This window comes from Scatophagus argus, chromosome 10 (assembly GCF_020382885.2).
Source record: "Scatophagus argus isolate fScaArg1 chromosome 10, fScaArg1.pri, whole genome shotgun sequence".
Classification (NCBI taxonomy): domain Eukaryota; kingdom Metazoa; phylum Chordata; class Actinopteri; family Scatophagidae; genus Scatophagus; species Scatophagus argus.
In genome coordinates this window covers 2,565,007-2,585,056 of record NC_058502.1, presented here as the reverse complement: position 1 = coordinate 2,585,056, position 20,050 = coordinate 2,565,007, and the positions used below count along the sequence as shown (strand labels likewise).

Genomic DNA, 20,050 nt, shown 5'->3' with positions numbered 1-20,050 from the left:
AAATGGAATTTTTAATAAGGAAAATTGTTTTTAAATCTGTCAGTGGTTACATCTTCTCTGCCATTTGTGGTCTCTAATTTGTGTAACGGGTCTCACAGACACACTTTTTGGGGTTTGCAGTTCAGAAACAAAGTTTCTGCAGGGGAGAAGATTTCTGTTTATCTGCAAAAACAAAAAGAGTTATGTCTGCTACCAGGAAAGAGCATATACCAAAACACACACACACACTCACATACGTGGACTCACAGCGTGATCACTCCAATCACAGCGAGCTGGTGCAGAGCAGAGTGTAGTGAGAGCTGTCAGCAGCAGCCAGTATACTACACCTGACATATGGTGAGGGAGGTGTGGAAATGCATGGCTTTAATCTATCTGTGGTAACTGACAAATGGACTGGGGGAAGCAGCGCTGCAGCGAGACCTGTTGTTCAGCCCTGAGCGTATGTCTGACAGGTAGAAAGCGCCATGGACAGAAAAAAGACAAGAGATACTGACATACAAACTAGTGGTATGAATTTACTGTCATGCTGCTTGCTGTTAAGTAGAGACAAAGGAGAGAGGGAGGGAGACCTGAGGCCACAGTCCAAATGGAGCTCATTTATGATGCCTAATGCTTCCATTTAATCCCATTGAGCCACATGACTGCTGGCTGCAGGCTCAGAAACTGCATAATACACACACATGCACACACACGCACACACACACACACACAGCAGTGAGGGTGATGTCAGATGTTCATCACTGCATTGTGTGTGTGTGTGTGTGAATCTGAGACAGGTTTTATTCCTGCTGGTATTGGTGACTACAGTGACTATACTGTTTTAAAGAGGTGTCCAAAGGGCAGGTTTGCTCTTTGAGATGGAGTGTTTTTGTTAATCACAATGTGGGGACGTAGTCATTGTGAGGACTCACCGAGTTCAAAGCAAGCAATTAAATTTTAACGGTTCATACTTGATTTATAGTTAAAACTAGCTACATGCAAGGTTCAGTTTGGGGTGAGTCTGCAGGGAATTCATATCATAAGTCAGATGTTCTCTTCAGTGAGCAAAGGAAGCATACGTGAAAGTGTGTCATGATCTCTGTGGGACGTTATTTAATTATACACCGTAGATTTTGTTCAGTTTGATTATCTGAAACATATAAGTGTGTGTGCAGTACTTTGCAATACTGATTGCTCTCTGCTCCTTCATCTCAAAAAGCAATCAGTAGCTAACTATACTACCTGTAATATGAGTTTTGCTGATTTTGATTTGTCAGTTCAGAGTGTGGCTGAATAAAAGGAAAAGGTGACCCAAGAATATTTTTGCCACATGACCCCTTGTTAGCAGGAGACTCTGTTTTGATGCATCATTATATTAGTCTGATCATTAGCTTTAATATAACAAACATCACACACTCTCACAAACTCACACGCAGTCATTCATTTATTGTCCAATGAAGGCATTTTGACGGATGCTGTGTCCTACCTGCAGATGTAGTTGGTCTTGCAGGAGGCCTGCAGTTCGAGACAGTTGGGTTTCTGTTTCTCTTCGTACGAGCAGACAGGGACGATGGTCTGACGCCTGCGTTCGGAACACGCCGTCTGATCGCTCAGCGGACACGAGCAGAACAGCATGCCATAGCTGTGCTTTGGAGGAACCTGAAAGGCACAAGAACCACAACGCAACATAAACTGTAAAAGTGAAGTCCTCTTCCAAGACCTGACTTTTTATTCTTAATCTGGTCATATTTTTGTGCACCTTCTGCACTTGGAGACAATTTAATTTAAGGTAGAGTTGTGCTGATCCTCTTGTCTTTGGTCGTCACCAACAGTGGACATTAATACTCACGTTAACTGTCTATTTCCACTGTTTACTCCAAACAAACTAAGGACTAAACATTGAAAAAAAAAATCACTTCATTTTTTCCCCTTTGACATTCTTGGTTAACCATAGCATTTTGTTGCCTGATTTTTATGTAAAGGACGTGCAACAAATTTCCAGAAAAATTCAAAGGATGTGATGTTGATGTGGCTCCCTTGTGCTTTTCCAGCCTCTCTTCTGTAAACACTTAAATGAAATATCAAGGAAAACTATATAGATTAATAAATAGAAATGTGGCTATTTAACATAGCCAGCATCAATAAATTCTAAGGTCAGTTTTAAATGACACCGTCGAGCAACAGCATGTGGGTGTAACAAGGCAGCCGAGTGTCATCACAGTTTTATCTCCAACACAAAGAAAACTTCAAGCTTGAGGCTGTTCACACACAGAGCTGTCTGTTGTGAAAAAAGAAAACACAATTATACATCACGATAAGATTAACAATGTCATGCACAGCAAACTACAAAGAGCACTTTTCTGTTTATTCATAATGATGCAATCCCAGTTAAGTTATTCCAAAGGGACATCATGGGGGCAGGGTTGTAATCACAATATTTCACATCATTTTTTACAATGTGACACAGACAGCGAAAACATATTTTGTGTTTGATGGCTGAATCAATGTCAAAGCTCAGCGCTGGAAAAGCAAACTGAACAAAAAGGCCCACATGATTATTTATTGTGATTTTGACAACCCCTCTAACTTATCCACTTCAAAATCATTCTTCCTTTTGAAGCACGTCCTTTGTGGTGTACATTCAGCTTTTATCAGATATCAGTCGTTTGGAAAACCTCCAGTGTGTGTGCTTTTCAGAGTTTTTTTCCACCTCTTTTTGATAAGCTTGTGTCAGAAGTGCCTTGCCTTGTCAAAGAACTGCCGCAGGGCCTTGTGGCACTTCCTCTTGTTGCAGACTTCAGCGGTGGAGACGCGGCTGGTGCAGGGGCTGATGTAGGCCGAGCGGTACTTCTTACATGTGTCATTCAAGTTGCAGGCCTTGGCAGCATTCAGGCAGTTATTCTCTCTGGCCACTGGAATCTCACCTAAAGAAGAGGAGAGGAGGCACAGGAACAAGAAAGAGGGATGAGAATAAAAGATAAAAAGGTTGAGAATTGAGCAGATGTCATGAAGATTATGACACCAGTGACAGTTTATTCAGTGTCTCCTCAGAAACAAATACCAGCAAGTGAAAGTAAAAGAAAAGAAATGTTTAACACTTACAAAGTCAATTTTTTAATATTAAATAAACCAGGGGCATTTGAGGATCGGGGTCCTTTGGCTAATTGATAATGCTGCCTTGTCTCCTGGCCCGGATAAACATTCTTGTTTATGTCATGTGTCTCAATATTTAACATTTCATTTTTACACTCAAACATCAATATCTGTATGACGAACTTAGTATTGTTCAGGTTCTGCACAGCACACTGAGAATACAACTGCAGATCAAATCATCACAAACAAAAGCAATTTGACTCTTCGGGCTGCAGCATTTCCAATAACATGTAAAGACATAAGACGGGAGGGAGAGACTGAGTGAAGGAGGCAGAGAGACAGCAGCATAATGATTTTTTCTGTCAAACCTAGCAGATATCCGCAGCAGCACATTTTTCTGTCTGTATCTGTGTGTGTGTCAGCTGATATGAATGTTTGTTTTTGTCTGTTCTGAATGTGTGCATGTGTGTGTGTGTTTATCCTAACAAAGAACAAGACCCAATTTGTTGTCTCACTTCCTGCTTGGCCTGAATCAAACAGTGGCCCTCATCTACCCTGCTGGCTAACCAGACGTGCATCTGTGTGTGTGTGTGTGTGTGTGTGAGTGAGTGTGTGTACAGCAAGTGTGTGTATGTGTAGAATTTCTGCAGTCATCAAAGTCTCCAGAGCAGCTCCTTGCTCATCTGTCAGCCTGCACTAATTGCTGGTGTTGTCCTCTTTCTACTATCAATTAACATTTGCATAGACCCCCCCCCCCAACCCCACCTCCGACCCCCCGATTTTTTGGGTGAAAATGGAGGAAAAATTGAGCAGCTTTTTTCTGCTTCTAACGAGTGCCAATTAAAACGAGGGAAGGCTGGCGTGACAGACATACAGAAGTGGTGGGGGGCAGGGCAGCAGGAGTGGTGTAAGCAAGTCAACCAGGCCACTTACTGGTAATGTGTACTGTGTTGTGATGGTAAATGGTGTTAATAAGATTCAACACATCAAGGGGAGGGAGGAGAGAGGGACACAGAAGCATTGATGGGTGTATGAGGTGATGAAATGGCGACATATTAATTGTTGACAGGGAGGATGCTATTTGTCCTGTTAGAAAGGAGGAGATCCTAAAAGACATTTTCCAAAATTGGCTCACTCACTGACAACTCATTTCATTACTTTCCGTGGTGGTCCTCAGCCTGTTTCACCTTTCTTTCACCTTTTCCTTCCAGCTGCCCGATTCCCTTCATGCATCCCTCTGTCTTCTCTTTGTTTGTCCCGCCTTTCTCAGTTTACAGGCTTACTTGGCAATACACCATGTGAGCAAACTGAATTTAATAATATGCATTCAAAAGAGAGAGGGTCCCTCTGTGATATAAAAAAAACAACATAAGGCATTAATTACCTGTAATTAGGCATATCTGTGTTTTTAATGTTTTAATGTTGTTCCTTTAAAGGTACACAAAGCTTTGATTTGATTTGTCTGGAATGACGACATGCTGAAACACTACTGTCACACATCCTGGTTCTAAATCGAAACTCAAATAACAATCACAGGAATTCAAAAGAGTTGAGAAAATACATCTTTACAAACCTAAATGTGCATCTGAATGCAGAAGAGCCTAAAAAGTAGAACATTTCTGCCACCTATTTCATAGAACATTTTTCCCTAAACGACCTTTATGAGGTAAACAAAACGCTTTATTCAAGCAATGAAAAGAAGAAATAATACGTACTGCCCGGTTTGTACTGGATGTGTTTTAAAATGACATGACATTTGCATAAATACACTTTCTGTGGGGTAACCCATTTACCCCATTTACCCAGCTGGCAGCTGCGTGTCGCACTACTCTCCTCGCCAAAACTTTTCTCACTCCTCCATCACTTCAAAACGCTCTCAGACACCTCCGCTCCTGCTGCATCTCTCAAGCTATCCAGCTTTCATGTCTACCTTCAGTTTCCTCCTTCCTCCTTCCCTCCATCTGTGTCTTCTCTTTGGCTCAGTGTGCAGACCCATGAACTTGATACTTTACTTTTTTTTCTTTCAGTTGTCCCCTGGGCAGCTGAGTGACGTTTGTGTTGTTGTGTGTTTATGTTTGACTCCCCTGCTATCACTTGCCTCATTTGAAAAGACTCAATCAATAGAGCTTCCATATGCTCTGTGGTTGGCAGGCACAAGACCCCTGGGGTTATGAAGCATGGGAGGCTCACCTTAAACCCTTTATGATCCAAAGAGAGCCAGGAGCTCTGCTTTGACCCTTTCTAAACAGGACTATTAACTGTCTTTCTTGCGTAAATCCTCTTAAACCATTTCACTTCTCCAGGAACACTGTGGTGGGAGTTCCTACACACATATGCACACAAGCACACACACACAGCCATTGTATATTGCCTATGCCCTACTGCGCCCCTAGTGTCACCAAATACATCTGCTGAACTCCTCTTGCACTCCTGGCAGATGGTATTATCTCTCAAACACACACACACACTGCACGCTCTGACAGGGCCCACACAGCGTTGGGGCCGGGGCCATCTGGAGGCCTGGTGGGGGGAACGAGGCCCCCCCAGCAGCTCATGTTTCCGATTCAGCCTCAAATTGATTATCATGTCGCCTGTTTCCTCCAGTCCCTCTGCACCCTCGTCCCGTCTCCCCCCACCTAATTTCAATTACCATGGGACGCTACAGGGTTGAATCCTGACCTCACCCACCCATGTACCCCTCTACAACTCTCCTTGAGTCCCTCATCATCTCTCATTTTTCCTTCTCTGACTCCTCTGGACCTGGTCCCTCTTTTCTCTCTGTTTCCTCTTTCATGTCTTTATCCATGCGGTTCTGGATGTATTCCAATCATTACCTCCCTTCCTCTTTCTCCATCATCATTATCCATCTCTAAACTTCTCTCTTGTGGCTCCCATCTCTCTTGCTTCTTCCTGTACTTTCCCTCCCCTCTGCCATCTGTCCTTTATTTTGTTTTTCCTCTGGAGCAAAGTGCAGTCAATTGAAGGCCCTCTGTGACCTTCTGATGTCTGTTCAAAACTCCCATGAACGCTCAAATCCTCTGTGTCAACATTTGAAGTGTACCTTTGCTTAGGGTTTTCTTCATTTTATTTTTTTGTTTCCCTTCCAAATTAATGTGGAGTAAAATTATAATTTTTCTTGCTCTTTAGTTGAGATGATGAATGGTCATGGATTTGGGTCCATGAATATGGATACAGAATGTAGATATATTGCTTGGAAGGTCCAAAAAGTGCATTTCTTGTATGTTCATAGGTAACACTGACTACTTCAAGTCTTTAATATTCATGCAAATGCGAGTCCCTACTGCACACTTTTTTATTCCTGCTATGGTCATCGATGTGACCAGGCTGGGAGCACTGGACAGGTGTGTTTGTTCCCGCCGCTCATAGTTCTGCAGCAGTGGAAACAGTTAGTGGCCACATGCTGTGCCACTGGCTGACTGACTATAATTCACAGCCTCTTTGTTCGTTAAGTACAATAAATATGCAGGGATTTGTCCTGGTGGCGTGGCTGCAGGGGATTACAGAACAAACATGCTGATACCCAGGGACAACAAGACATCATATACTGAGAAAAGGGACAGTTGAAGATGAAAAATTTACAATTTTATTATCCACTGACTCCATCATCAAGCAAAAAAATCTGTGGGTTCAGCTTCTAAAATAATTAGCAGGAAATGTACTTTACTTGGTCAATTCAGCGTTGACAGATTCTTTTGTTGGTATTTTCACTTAGAAAATGATATTTCTCAGAGTGGTATTTTGGAACCTGAATATTGTCTCCCCTTCACAAAGCTACTCCCACACATAAACCCTGGACACACAGCAAGAGAAGCATATACTGCACAGGCTTACTTGTAGCAGAAATATCCAATCTAACTTAAGTTTAAATAAGTTTATTGTCTCAGTACGAACACATTAACTGGATATTTCTGATTTAGATCTGTTATTTGTCATAGGCCTTGATTTTTTTAACCTTTTATTTGCCCCTTTTCATATAAATTGTAAAATACATTCGTCCTGTCCCTGTCTACACACATCTTTATTATTCATTGTGTAAATTACTTTCCTTGCACCTTCTTCCCACTTTGAGCAATTACAGCACAGTCAGATTTGATAGAAAAATCTAACATAATAAACGAGGCCTGGGGTCTCCTCTCTGAGAATTTGCTCTCTTTCGGTTGATTATCAGTGGTGAGTTACACTGTCATCCACTTTAATGGGCTCCACGCTTGAAAGTGCAAGACAAGCAGAAAAGGAGAGAGCGGAGGGCTACAAGAGGAAGAAGTGAAGAGAGAGCCTCAAGGATTTCTTATTTTTCTTTCCCTCTCTCCCCTCTTTACTTCCTAAACTCGGCACCTCATTCTTTCTCTCGATGTTTATCTGATTCTCTGTTGGCATTCTTTCCCTCACTTTCTCTCTCTTTCTATGTGGTTAATAATCTCTCTCTTCCTCGAAACACTGTCCCAGTGCAATAAAGCCACATGGCACTTGGTGCAGCAAATACCATAACTCACAGTTCCTAGTAATTGATCCCTGTAGTGCAACGGTCTCCTTCTCTCTTTTCCTTTACTTTCCATCCTTCCATCTATATCTTTTCATCTTTCATCACCTCTTGCTGTCTCCACCAACATTTTCCCTCCAATTCCATTGAATTTACTGAGCTTTATTGGCACACAGTCCAATAAAAATGTGCCAAAGACAATTACTTCTGTGTCTCCCATTAGCTGCTTTTTTGGGTCTCCTAACATTACATCCCATAGCAGTGTTATACTTCTCCGTCCACCAACAAATCCCTTCACCTCATTCCATCCATCCGGTTTCACTAACATTTCAAGCCAGGTCTCAACAGAAGTGCATACCTGAATACATAACATGCGTTCAGTGCCTCATCAGCTCTTCCAATTTCATACGTGAAACTTATTTTCTTGCCTGAAATTTCCCTTTTGGTCCAGATTGCTTGTCCTCAAACCTGGGATTATGAGAGCTGGAACTGATGGGGGAGTAGAAATACAACCCTCTGGCAAATTCTGTGTGTTGGCAAAAAAAAAAGTTTTCCTCCTCTCAGCTTTATGTTGCCCCTCTATCCTATACCAAACATCTTTCATTTTGCACCCCTGCAGTGTACCTTGCAATATCAACAAGATATTAGCTGTGCATCTCATGGTTTAAGAGTTACCCTCCTGTTCCTCTGGGGACAAATGTACCCTTGCACACTTAAATCCCAACTGAGTTTCTCTCCTGTGGTTCCCCCTCTCCCAATCTGTCCGCGCCTTCAATCTGAATGCAAAAAAAAGAGACAGTAAAATGTTAAATGTCCAGGTTTTGGTGCTGCTCTCAAAAATCACACAGCTGCTAGCTTGTTTAGGTACTATTAGTGACCAGGTTATGGTTATGTTTGCTTGCCATTTTCAGTGTTTACCAGCTCAAAGCTGTAGCGATGGGCATGCAGACAGGTGAAGGAACAATAATGTTGCCTGAAACAGGCTAAAGGCAGGCTTATGCCAACAGTCCACATCCACTGAGTCAGACTAATTCTAATATACTCTGGAATGAGTTTAATGGGCTGAAAGCAAACTTAGCTTGCTTGCTCATTTGCTAGTTAGCTTACTTGCTAGTGGGGTAGTCTCTGGGGACTGTGAGCAAACCAGATGTCAAGTTCCCATTTAATCGGTCCGTCTGTCAGAGGAACAGAAACTGACAGCTAAGAGCCAAACAAGAGAGTCATGATGCTGGGACAGAAGTCTGACAAGTGTGAGTTCATGTAGGCTGCGTTTGAACCAGATCTACTGTAGCACATTCAACAGAACAAACCGACACAGTAAAAAAGAAAAAACTTCAGAAAGAAAAAAAGAGACAAGAGTGGGAGGAATGGAGGGAGAGAATCGCCTTGGCTCTCCACAGTGATGAATCTCCAGCGAGGCCTGTTTCATTACCCGTCTGCCAGTGTTGAGATCAGCCGGTAAGAGCAGGCCCTGTGGGGCTGCGGCAGAAATATACGGCTCTTTAATAATCTCCACAAACACATTCCAGTACAGTACTGTACAGTACACCGCCCCCACACTGCTCCCTGGCTGTCCAGGTCCCGGTCCCTGCACACCATCTAGACTCCTACATCAGGCCCTGACTTCAAGTTTGTGACCACCAGCCAACAAATTCCTTTTCATGTAGAGATCTAATTTCTAGATTTTATTTCATTTATTGATCCACTTATTTTGCAATTTTTATAATCACCAAAAAGACTGCAGTGTAGAAAGCTGAAGCATTTGAGGTGGAGTGGAGTTCAACGTTACCAACAAATGGAAGGAACTCTGGTCAAATATCACCTGTGTGTACAAGTTATTCAAAGGGACGTCTGCTGCCGTGCATAATGAGTGTCAGTGTTCTGAGACCGGTGAACGAGAATTGACAATCTTTGTCCATTAATACAATCCATACTGTGCTTGTGTTCATGTCACTCACACATCAACCAGTAAAAAAAAACCCACACCTGTTGCACTACCTGTCAACAGATGCTGAAAACATAACTGTTGGAACTGGAATATATTTGCAACATTAAAAGGATCTCAACAGTGCCATCATCAAACATATGATTCACAACACTGCCATCAGTTGCTATCTGTTTTATGCCCCACATACATCCTCCTCTATATATCTGAATTGCATCCTAATTGCTCTTCCGTCTGTATTTTGTCATCTGTGTCACTTCAGTCACAGGGAGTGCAATGAATAAAATTCAGATCGATACTGAAGGACAACAGTGCAGCCATCCAGCGCAGGACTGGAGCCTGAATGAATGGAGGTTTTCCAGCAGGCAGATTTCTCAACAAACAGCACACTCTTTTTAACTTTCCAGCCTGACACCGCTTGATTTTTTTATCTGACTGCAGATAAAAATAAATTACAAATGTGCTACTTTAAATGAAATGAATGAAAGAATTTCCCCTCGGGGATAAATAAACGAATTCTGATTCTGATTCTGATTTAGCTATGACATGAAATCTACAAAGTAACTTGTCATCAGAGTTATCAAATAAATGTAGTTACAATATTTGCTTCTAAAACCAAGTACCTCAAAATTGTTCTTAAGTACAATGAGTACTCTTGAGTAAATTTACTTATTTACATTACACTCCCGGAGCCAGAAGACAATGAATCTCTCAGAACTCCACAGGCAAATAGATAACCTGCACTCTAACATTTAAGTGATCATGAATAAATGAAGTATGACAGATTGTATTTAATGTAACTCAATCCTGTGAGCTGAGTCTTGTGGAAAAGACCACAAAATAATGTCTGCTTTTGTAATAAATGCAGCTCGCCCACGGAGCTTTATCTCTTGTCCAGAGTTTTGACAAGTTGCATGTGAGTGTTTTGTATTTTTTCATCACCAGCTGTCAATCATTTCTCCAAGCGTCTGTCAGCCTTCGTGTGCAAACACGATTTGATTTTTGCTGGCAGGCTCAAAGAGTACATCAGAGTGAAGACTCTTGACTATTTTGAACAATGAGCTCATCGCTGTGTTATCTAGCGAATATTTCACCTTTAGGTAACTGAACTGTCTCCCACTCCACTGTTTCAATCACAAAGAGTACAGTGAATAAAATATCATTTCTACTACAGTAATTTTTAACAGCAATGTCTCCTCCCAGAAGCCTTGTCCTGGTCATTTTGAATATTACCAGATCTCCCTGATGGCAGATTTCATTAGAAACTGGTTGCTATAAAGGAAAAACTCACAACTGTTGCTCCTGATGCTCCTTCATTCCCAACTTTCTACAAATGTTGGGCCCTGTAATACTGCTATTTACCAATTATACTTTTATATATACAATGTATATATGAACACATGTAAATACCTATATTTTTAGATTTATACTTGATTTTTATCCTATTTTATATCTTTCACTTTCTTTCTTGGTCAAGAAAACTGCAAGTGCAATGTCTGTACAAAAAAGAGTTTCCCCTCTGGGATAAATAAAGGAATTCTGATTCTGATTAACTGTTAACTGTGCTGTTACCACTGACTATGGCCTTAGAGCTACAGAGCAAACACTACCACTAAAATAAAAAAAAAGTACCCCAGATCCAAACCACTATCGTGGCTCCCAGCTCTCAGCACCTCAGAGCTAATGTGTCATCTCACCACGTTACCCCAGCTGCCACCCTCATATCTGGACAATACCCACAGTACCCATTTCCTTCTGTTTAATATATCCAGCCATTCTGTCTACACCATCTCCTACCAGTTGTCCACAGCTAAAATCGCCTGTCGCAACTCCCCAGGCTCCAATATCTCCCAGCCCTTCTGCCTTCACTGTGCCCCACCTCCAGTCCCTCTCTGAACATCAAACAGTCCACTTTGGAGATGGATAGGGACATCTAACAACTGGATAGCCTGTTTACTCCTGTGTGAGTACAAGTTGCGGCACAAGCACATGGCACATAATTGTATTCAGCAGCTCACCTCCGAGTCTGTCAGATTGATTTACAATAGTGGCAGCGATGTGCCAATGAATTTGTTACGCAGCCAGAAGCGGAGTGGTGCTGCGGGGGGAGTTATTGTTGGTCCATAATTAGTCCTGCTGGTGCACTTTCAGGTGTATGTGTGAGAGACTGGAGAAGAGAAGGAGACAGCAAGAGGAGGAAATATCCAATGGGACTGACAGGGGCCCCAGTTCCCAATGAACAGCTAACAGCTAACTTAAGTCCACCATAGAAAGTGAGAAAAGATGGAGAGAGAGAGAGAGAGAGAGAGAGAGAGAGAGAGAGAGAGAGAGATTTCTTTTTTTTCATCATGTCCAAAAAGCTCATCAATAAAAACATCAACACATTCCCCATCAATCCAGATCATGTGCACTCAGTTTGAAAGTGACAACAACCGAGCCTCACTCCCATCAGACATCTTTCTTCTTTCTTGACCATTAGAACAGAGTGAAATCTGTGCAGCTTTTCCATTATGACAGGAGGAGGTGATGGCTGCTGAGAGCAATCTGGCAGGCCAGGACTTTCAGATCAATACTGAAGGACGGAGGCGCAGTCAGCTGGCGCAGCACTCTGGCAGCGTAGCCAGATAAAAGGGAGAGACTGTCACCGTGGAGTCTGAATGAATAGATCACCAGGATTACCAGCAGTCAGATGTCAGATCTGACCACTAACGGCACACCGTTTTTAATCTTCCAGACTGACAGAACTATCTTAACATGAATGAGAAACTGGTAATAATTTATGCATCCGTTTCAGAGGATCCAGACAGACATTTGAGTCTGAGGCAAATGATGCACTCAAAGATAAAATGTACCTCAATGAGAGGACAAGCAGAGACAACCAGAGGACTTTGAGTGTAATCCTTCAAAATTTCTCCCTGTGACGCGGAGCAAGACGAGTGAACTTTACACACAAGAAGTTAAAACTGTGCTCTAATATCTAATGAATGATGAACCAATGAAGTATTGAGAATTTATACTTACAACACAATCAAGTGTATTGACCTGTCTTTATTATATATTTCTGTAATATCAGCATGTGGCTCTCAGGAACCTTATGTGTTGTCCAGAAGTTACACTTGCTTGTACGTGTCACAATTTTCTTCATATTTCTATCAAATAATTTTAAGAAGCAGTTCACACTGTGTATTTTTAATAATTTAGATGGTGAATGTGCAGCCATGATTCTGAATAGCTACTGAAAAATCACAAATCAAGTTCAATCAAGAGATTTGGAGTACCATAAGTAAATTAAAAAGCAATTTTGAGATTTGAGAAAAATATTTGATTTGCCTGCAGGCTGAACAAATCCTAAGAGTCAAGAAGAAACACATTCAACAAGTAGGAACATTTCCAAGTATTTGGAACAACTAGAAGAAAATCTAATTTTAGGAAGCTATGGGACCAAGTTAACTATAGATGAAAGAAGCACTGTTGGAAGCAATAAAAACCCCCACGTCTAACAAGCAGCAATATTCTGGTTAGGGGGTGAGAATAACAGCCACTCAGCTGATCCGTTGTCACAGAAAAAGAAAACTTACACCAGGCACACCAGGCACACCAGGCGTGATGGTGTGAAGCACAGCACTGCTGCATGTGAAAGAGCACATGCACTAAATGAGCTTTCTCCTCTGGAAAATGTTCATTTTCCTGTTGACACTGAAATCGCCAGAAGTGTGATGGATGTACAACCAAGAGGGACCTTGAAGAATCTATTCAGGGTTATGAGATATTCAAGTATAACTAGAAAAAACAACAGCAACAACCTTTGGTTGACTTGGTCTAAACCAGCCAATGACGATAAGGGGACACAAGTAGACCTGGTGTCATTTTGAGTCAAAAAGGTTAGAAGTCACAAGCCTAATTCACCAAGATATTAAATGTGTAGCTACTTCAGTATAAAATGTATGACACAGTATTTGATGGTAGACAAATGAATATCATCTGATTGTGTATATCAACATATCCCCCAAACCCAGAATAAGACTAAGCAGAGGGAAACAGTTCTAGCTGCATTTCTGAATAACTCTATGATGCAGCGTGGCATCCCCACACTTATTTGGAAATGCTTGATCCCTCTCAATTCATTTCTGATTTGCAAGGGGTGTTATCAATGAGCACAGACTGAAACGCCTCTGAACGCAGGTTGATAGACCTACAATAAATCGGACCATGAAACACGACCTACATCCAATCAGAGCAAGCGTGATGAGATATCAATTGTATTGTCTTAGAGTTGGTATTACTTTTAGTGTGCTGGTATTGTAACGTCTAAATGATACCCAGCCCTACTCATTGTATCAAGCCTAACCAAAATTAGATAAATAGTGATTGGGCTGACCAGATTGGATGGAAATCTGTCTGAATTGGAGGGAGACCAGACGCATCTGCCAGAGTGAATGAGCTCGGCAGACTCAACTGGTTCCCAGGCTAAATATAATGCTCAGAAAACTAAAAATCCAAATTCATCCCCATTACATCACTGAGTTGGTGGCTTTCAGGTACAAGCTTGTACAAATACTGCTTCCAGTGTCCTGCCAGAGGATAGAGTCCATCTTTCATGACTGTTTTGGCTAATGAACGGGTAAAATGCAAATGTTGTCTTTTACACACACTCAGCCTTGCTGTTTAAGTCTTTCAGAGTCATTAATTCTTAGATGGTTTATCTCAGGAAAGAAAGACAGAGACATGGCCCTTCCCTCAGACAATGTGAACACCACACAGTATTTGTGACTGTTGACTGTTTTTGTGTCTCTGTTCTTCTGTATGCGTGCATATGCATGTGGATATACTTGCAAGTTTATGTTTTGGAAGGAAAACAACTTCCACACCTTCCCCAGCTCCCTTCACCCCACCTCCCTAAAGCTGGCTATGGAGATGGCTGATGTTAGAGTCTCCTCGGCAAGTTGTGGAGATGCAGGAAGCTTTTGATGGATGATGTTCATTTTCTAAGCTGTGTCTTGGACACTTTAGGTGCATACGACCCACTTCTTTTGGACTACATGTTTTTAATTCAGCATCCAGGCGTGTCAAAGTCTGGCTCGAAGATGGATGGGAAGTCCTCTACCTCTGCTGGCAGGTTGAAAGCGGAAAACATGGTGGGAGGGGTTGCAGTGCCTGTGTGTGTGTATGTGTGCGTGTGTGTTGGGGGGGTGGTTTGCAGGATAGAGTGTATGAAAGCAGCCGTATAAGGAAAAAAAGAAAGAGAACAGAGTGAGAACAGAGACACCATCCAGACTGCTAACAAAGGCTGATGGAATGAGAGGAAAAGAGAAAGAGAAAGAAAACACAGGAGTTAGGGTTGAATTGAAACAGAGAGACAAAAGCAAAATTAAAAGTGCAAAAGAAAAAAGCAGGAGAAGGGAGAACTAAAGAGAGAGAGACAAAAGAGAGGAAGAGCTAATGTTTTTCTCTCTGAGTCAAACTCAGTTGTAATGGAGTCCTTTTTAAAAGCTTCTGTCAAAATAATTCATAAATAAATTTAAGATATTTTACCTTTCTTCGGAAAGAACACTAATATTATAACTTAAGACATTTTATCCATTCTTGTGCAAACGGAAATACTTACACAGGCAGTTTCACTACTAACTTTTAAAGGCTTCGCAGCACAACAAATGTAGAAATGCAGTGTGATTTAGTTTTGTCGATGTATGTGTTTTCGCTCACTGTTTGTTATGTGGCCTGTTGTGACCGTGAAAAGGAGAGCTCATCTCACTGGGCCTTCCGTGTTGAAATAAAGAGCTAATATTTCCCTCGCCGTGCGTGGGCAGTGAATGTCTGCGTATGTGATGTCAGTAAAACCACACCGGCTCTGGTGCTCGCATGGGAGGTTGGGACATGGAAGGGGGTTGTTGATGAGGTCATGATTAAATGAGATTAGTTAATGATTAGTTAATGACTTGACAGGCGACCCCAGGCTCATTTACTGACCAATGACTTCCGCTGCATGCTCATTATTTGGCAACATGAGAACAACGGGCCAGTGTGCTCAGACACACTCTAATTACACTGACCGTGGATGTTGTCTCCTAAAAGAAAGGAGGAAAAGAACTAACAAATGCCACAGCTGTTTTTGTCAGTTCTGATCAACCTCTGCATTTGACTGCATCTTCTTGTATTGCCGTCTTGTTTTCTCGATATTTTACTTTAAGTCTCACAGCGTCTCTCTCAGGCTCTCTGTCCATGTTTCGTTCAGCAGCTCCATCCTGTACCTTTCAATAAAATAAAACCAAACAGAAAGCACTCAGAGGAAATAAACAGTGGCCTCCAGCGCCTCGGCCATCCATTAGGCCTCACCGCGGCAGCTGAAACACAGAGCTTCCAGTTATTTTATACAGTAAGACTCCCTGCTGAGAGAACTGGGATCTGTGAGCTTTTTCTATCCATCACAACAAGGTGAGAGTCAAATTGACAGACAGTAAAGAAGAAAGGTTCTGCAAAGACGCATTACTTTTTACTCAGACCATGCTCATAGTTATTTGGCCTTTTCTAAATTGCTGCAGGATGTCTAGACGTCTAGAGATGTGTTTTTTATTTTGCCTTTAAACCCATTTTGTTATCTTCTAGTTTAAAGTTCCTAGATGGTTGACTCATCCCTGTGTGGATTTCCTGCTTCTCGAACCTGACCTCCAAAAGTAAACTTTTTAGACTGACTGTTTTTGCATTAAAAACAGCCATTCGAGGTGCTGGCCTCACCACGGGGAGCGTCTCTTTGGCATGTGGTTCAAACTGTCAGCCAGCTTTGAAACCGAAATAGATATGACTTTTATTTTTGCAAATTATCTTTTTAATCATTTCCAAGTGATGCAAACTGTCACTGTTGCCTGATTTTGTTTTGTTACGGACTCTTTTTAACATCATGTGATGCCTTTGGAGGGGCTTTTCTGTTCTGAGTGTTAGCTGCTGCCGTACACATTAGCAAAGATTCAGTCATCCTCTTTGCTAAATCCAGTGTTTGCCATCTAAATCCACTTTATGAATATAAATTTGTAAACATTACAACCCAAAAAACATTGGGATGCTGTGTAAACCATAAATAAAACAAAACATGACAATTTGCTAATCCTTTATGAAATGCACTCAATTAAAAATAGTTTAAAGACTATATATTTAATGTTTTACTTCACTGGTTTTTGTAAATATGGGAGGGAGAGGAGCAACAGTAGACTGAGAAAGTTGTGTACTACTCAAAACACACCTGTTTGGAACAGTCCACAGGTAAACAGGTTTGCTGCGAACAGGTGATGAGGATCATGATTGGGTATGAAAGGTTCACCACTTTGTCAAACACATGACTGTTTAAAGGATGTTTCAGGAACACTTTGTTGTCGGTAAACACAGTTTGATTGTAAGTTATTCCATTCTGTTTACATTTTACACAGTGTGCCAACTATTTTGGAATTGTGGTTGTGTGTACAGCTTTGTGTATGTGCTGAGGGCATCTGTGTGTGTGTCCACCCAAATCTGTGTCTTTATGACTGTGCATGTTTGCCCACCTGTGCATGACTGAGTGCAATGACATAAATGTGCAGGTTTACCTGTGTGTGTGTGTGTGTGTGTGTGTGTGTGTGTGTTGTTCAGATGCCTCCTTGTGGTTTATGGATATTCATTACAGAACCATTACAGCAGAGGTTACACAGGACGGGAGAGATGTTTTATCTGCTAATGCATAAAATACAATCACTCACTCTCTCACACACACACACACAAACACACACACACATGCACACACACACACGTCCATATCTCTTGACATCTCAGGAATGAAAGCATCCATCATTGAGCATGGCAGATCGACCCGAGCGTCGGCAACGCTGTGTAGTGAGATGATGAGAAACAAATCACCCAAACACATTCCTATCTGCTACTTCCCGAACAATTGAATCACTGGAAGTCACAGCAGCGACTCACAGTCCTACAGGCATGTCATTAGTAAAGAGGACCCACTTGTAATCGAGCTTTATTAAAATGGGAGCGTGTCAACGGCGAATAGATTGCAGTCACTGTTTTCACTGAGTTTACATGAGGCAAACTTTCATTACATTCAACAGCCATTTCGCTTGGTTTCCTTTTGATGCCAGATCAATCCCATATTTCCCACCTGATCAATAGTATTGATCCACATAGCTGATTGCATCATGTGACGGTAACTGCTGGTTGATGTCCTGCCTGCAGCGCTGTCAGTTGAAGCAATGTGTTGATTTTTATTTACTATCTACTCCATTAAAATGCAACACAATAAAATGTTCTTCATAAGTTCAGCTTTGATGCCGATCAGTGGAAAGCCAGACATCATGTTTACAGCGGTTATGGGAATATCAATATAATGAGATACTAGGCCTTGAACCAGGTAGCCACTTAAATCAGTATTTAAGTGGAAACTGGCAATTTTTAATCCTGAAGTTCCTGCATCCAGAAGATGCGGTTTCTGAAAGTAGATAAAGCTTCTTTAAAGAGCAGTGTTAAAATTATATCAGAAAATGAAGAATGTGGAATTTTGCGTCTTAAATGATTTTTCAAAAGTCGTGTAAGTGTCCAATCCTGCCACAGATGGCATAAGAAAAAACCCAACACGGATGCTAGTTAAAGCCCAAACAAGCAGAGCACATTAATTATGGGTGCAGAGACACAGTTTCCTGAAAAGTAGGTCTTTAGATAAAAAACAATTTTAGGTTTCTCATTCTTGCTGAGCTCTGAGCGTTGTTTAGTACATTAATTTTTTTTTCAGCTCTTTGTTTGGAGAAACTTATTACAAATGAGGCTGAGGGTTGTTTGATTACAGAGGATGTGCCAGAGAAAAGAGAAAGAGAGCTCCCAGTGTGCCTGTGGTCATGTTCAGGAGATAAATACAGGACATTAGCTCCAGGCTGGATGAGCCTCAGGGGCTACATGAACTAATCTGCTCTAATAGACAGCACATATTCGCTCATTACACCCAGAGTGTTCACAGTGCTGGTCACTTCATCATTGTTTGAGGTATGCAAAGCCTGGGTTTGATTTAAAAGACAGGATTAGAAGGAGGGAAGGACAGAGGAAAAGAAACAAGTGCTAAAAGGAAACCCTGGGTGAGGGCACTGGGAAATAATCAGCATGAAAGATTCAGTGAATCATTCTTCTTTTTGTTTTTCACCAAACTTTCCAAAGTAGCTTCACAACATTCCAAAGTAACCTTGTAGTAAGTATGAAACTCTTATCAGGTAAAAGTTAAAACCCTGTGGCCTTGTTACTGAAAAAACAATGAAGTCTGATAACAAGTGGTTGAACCTCGACATACGTAATACTGACTGAAAAATGGCCAAAAGCTGGAGTGCTTCAGTGTTCTATCAGACAGCATACCTTGTTGACTTATTGTCATTTAAAAAACTCAGGATTCACCATAAATTACCCAGTGATCAGAACTGCTTGCTTTATTTTAAAGGATCACTGGGCTAAAAGGTCGGAAACAGCTGCCTTATGTCTCAGTCTGTTTCATTGTGAAAGGGCCTCCATTTCAACAGACAGCTGCTGACACAAAGGCATTAGGCTGAGCTTTGCACTGGAGACAGTGACAACAAGGCCAAGACAGCGAGTGACAGTGTGACAGAGACATAGAGACAGACAGGGAGAGTGGGAGAGTGACAGACAGATGGAAACACAGAAAAGGGAAAAAATGGTTTGCACAAGAGAGTAGCTTTTTGACACAGGACAGAGAGAGATCTTTGATTTGTACTTGGAGCTAAGTCGCTGCACCAGCTGCTGATGTATTTTTAAAGTATCACGCTTTCCAACAACTTTGTGGCATTTAACAAATCCATGCAGCCTCTTCAGTGTGGGTCAGAGCATGTGTGTGCACGTGCATAATTGTCACTGTGCACTAAACACGTGACGATTTCGTGGCCATGTCTCCCCTGGAAGGAAACCGAATGCCTGAGCATCTCCGCATGCATCACGCATGAGCCAAAGGTCCACTGATAAACCTGCAACAGCCTGATTACCTGTCCGCGAGTTTCACTCACTCAACAAATCCCGCTGAGGCCGAGGCCGCGTCGCAGATTTGTATTCATCAAGGCACACTTTACCCGGAGTCAATCTCTGCGGTGTGCGCTAATCAGGACCTTCAGAACAGCACTGGAGACTATTAAGTAGGACTCAACACAGTCGAGCCCACTCCATTTCCGAAAGCACGCCTGGAGAGGCACCGATGGAGCCATCACCTCCGCTGGTTGTTAATTCACTCTTTTTCACACTGTTGCTCCCTGTCTCTCTATAAGTCTGTCTTTGTGTTTGTCTTCCTGTCTCTCTCTTATAAACTGCTCCTCAGCGACTCGCTCATATCAGTTTTGTTTCTCATGGACTCTCCCCGTTTTTTCAGCTGATTCTCTCCATTTTCCCCAGCCTGTCTCCCCGTTGTATGCCGTATGTTGATGAGAGGATCTGTATCGAGTGCTGTGGCTGTATTAATCAGGGACACATGGAGTCATTCCAGAGGCTCTGAGCCCATTACTGAAACGATTAAT

At 41.9% G+C, this 20,050-nt stretch overlaps 1 protein-coding gene across 4 annotated transcripts in view; it reads right to left on the bottom strand.

Annotated features, from left to right (window-relative positions):
* gfra1a (gdnf family receptor alpha 1a) overlaps window positions 1-20,050 on the bottom strand; it is an 81,415-nt gene that overhangs the window by 17,978 nt on the left and 43,387 nt on the right. For all 4 annotated transcript variants that reach the window (XM_046401619.1, XM_046401620.1, XM_046401617.1 and 1 more), the window contains 2 exons: window positions 2,725-2,903; window positions 1,466-1,638 (listed from right to left, as the gene is read on the bottom strand). In XM_046401619.1, coding sequence (XP_046257575.1) covers window positions 1,466-1,638; window positions 2,725-2,903 — 352 coding nt within the window. The remainder of the gene's footprint in view (window positions 1-1,465; window positions 1,639-2,724; window positions 2,904-20,050) is intronic.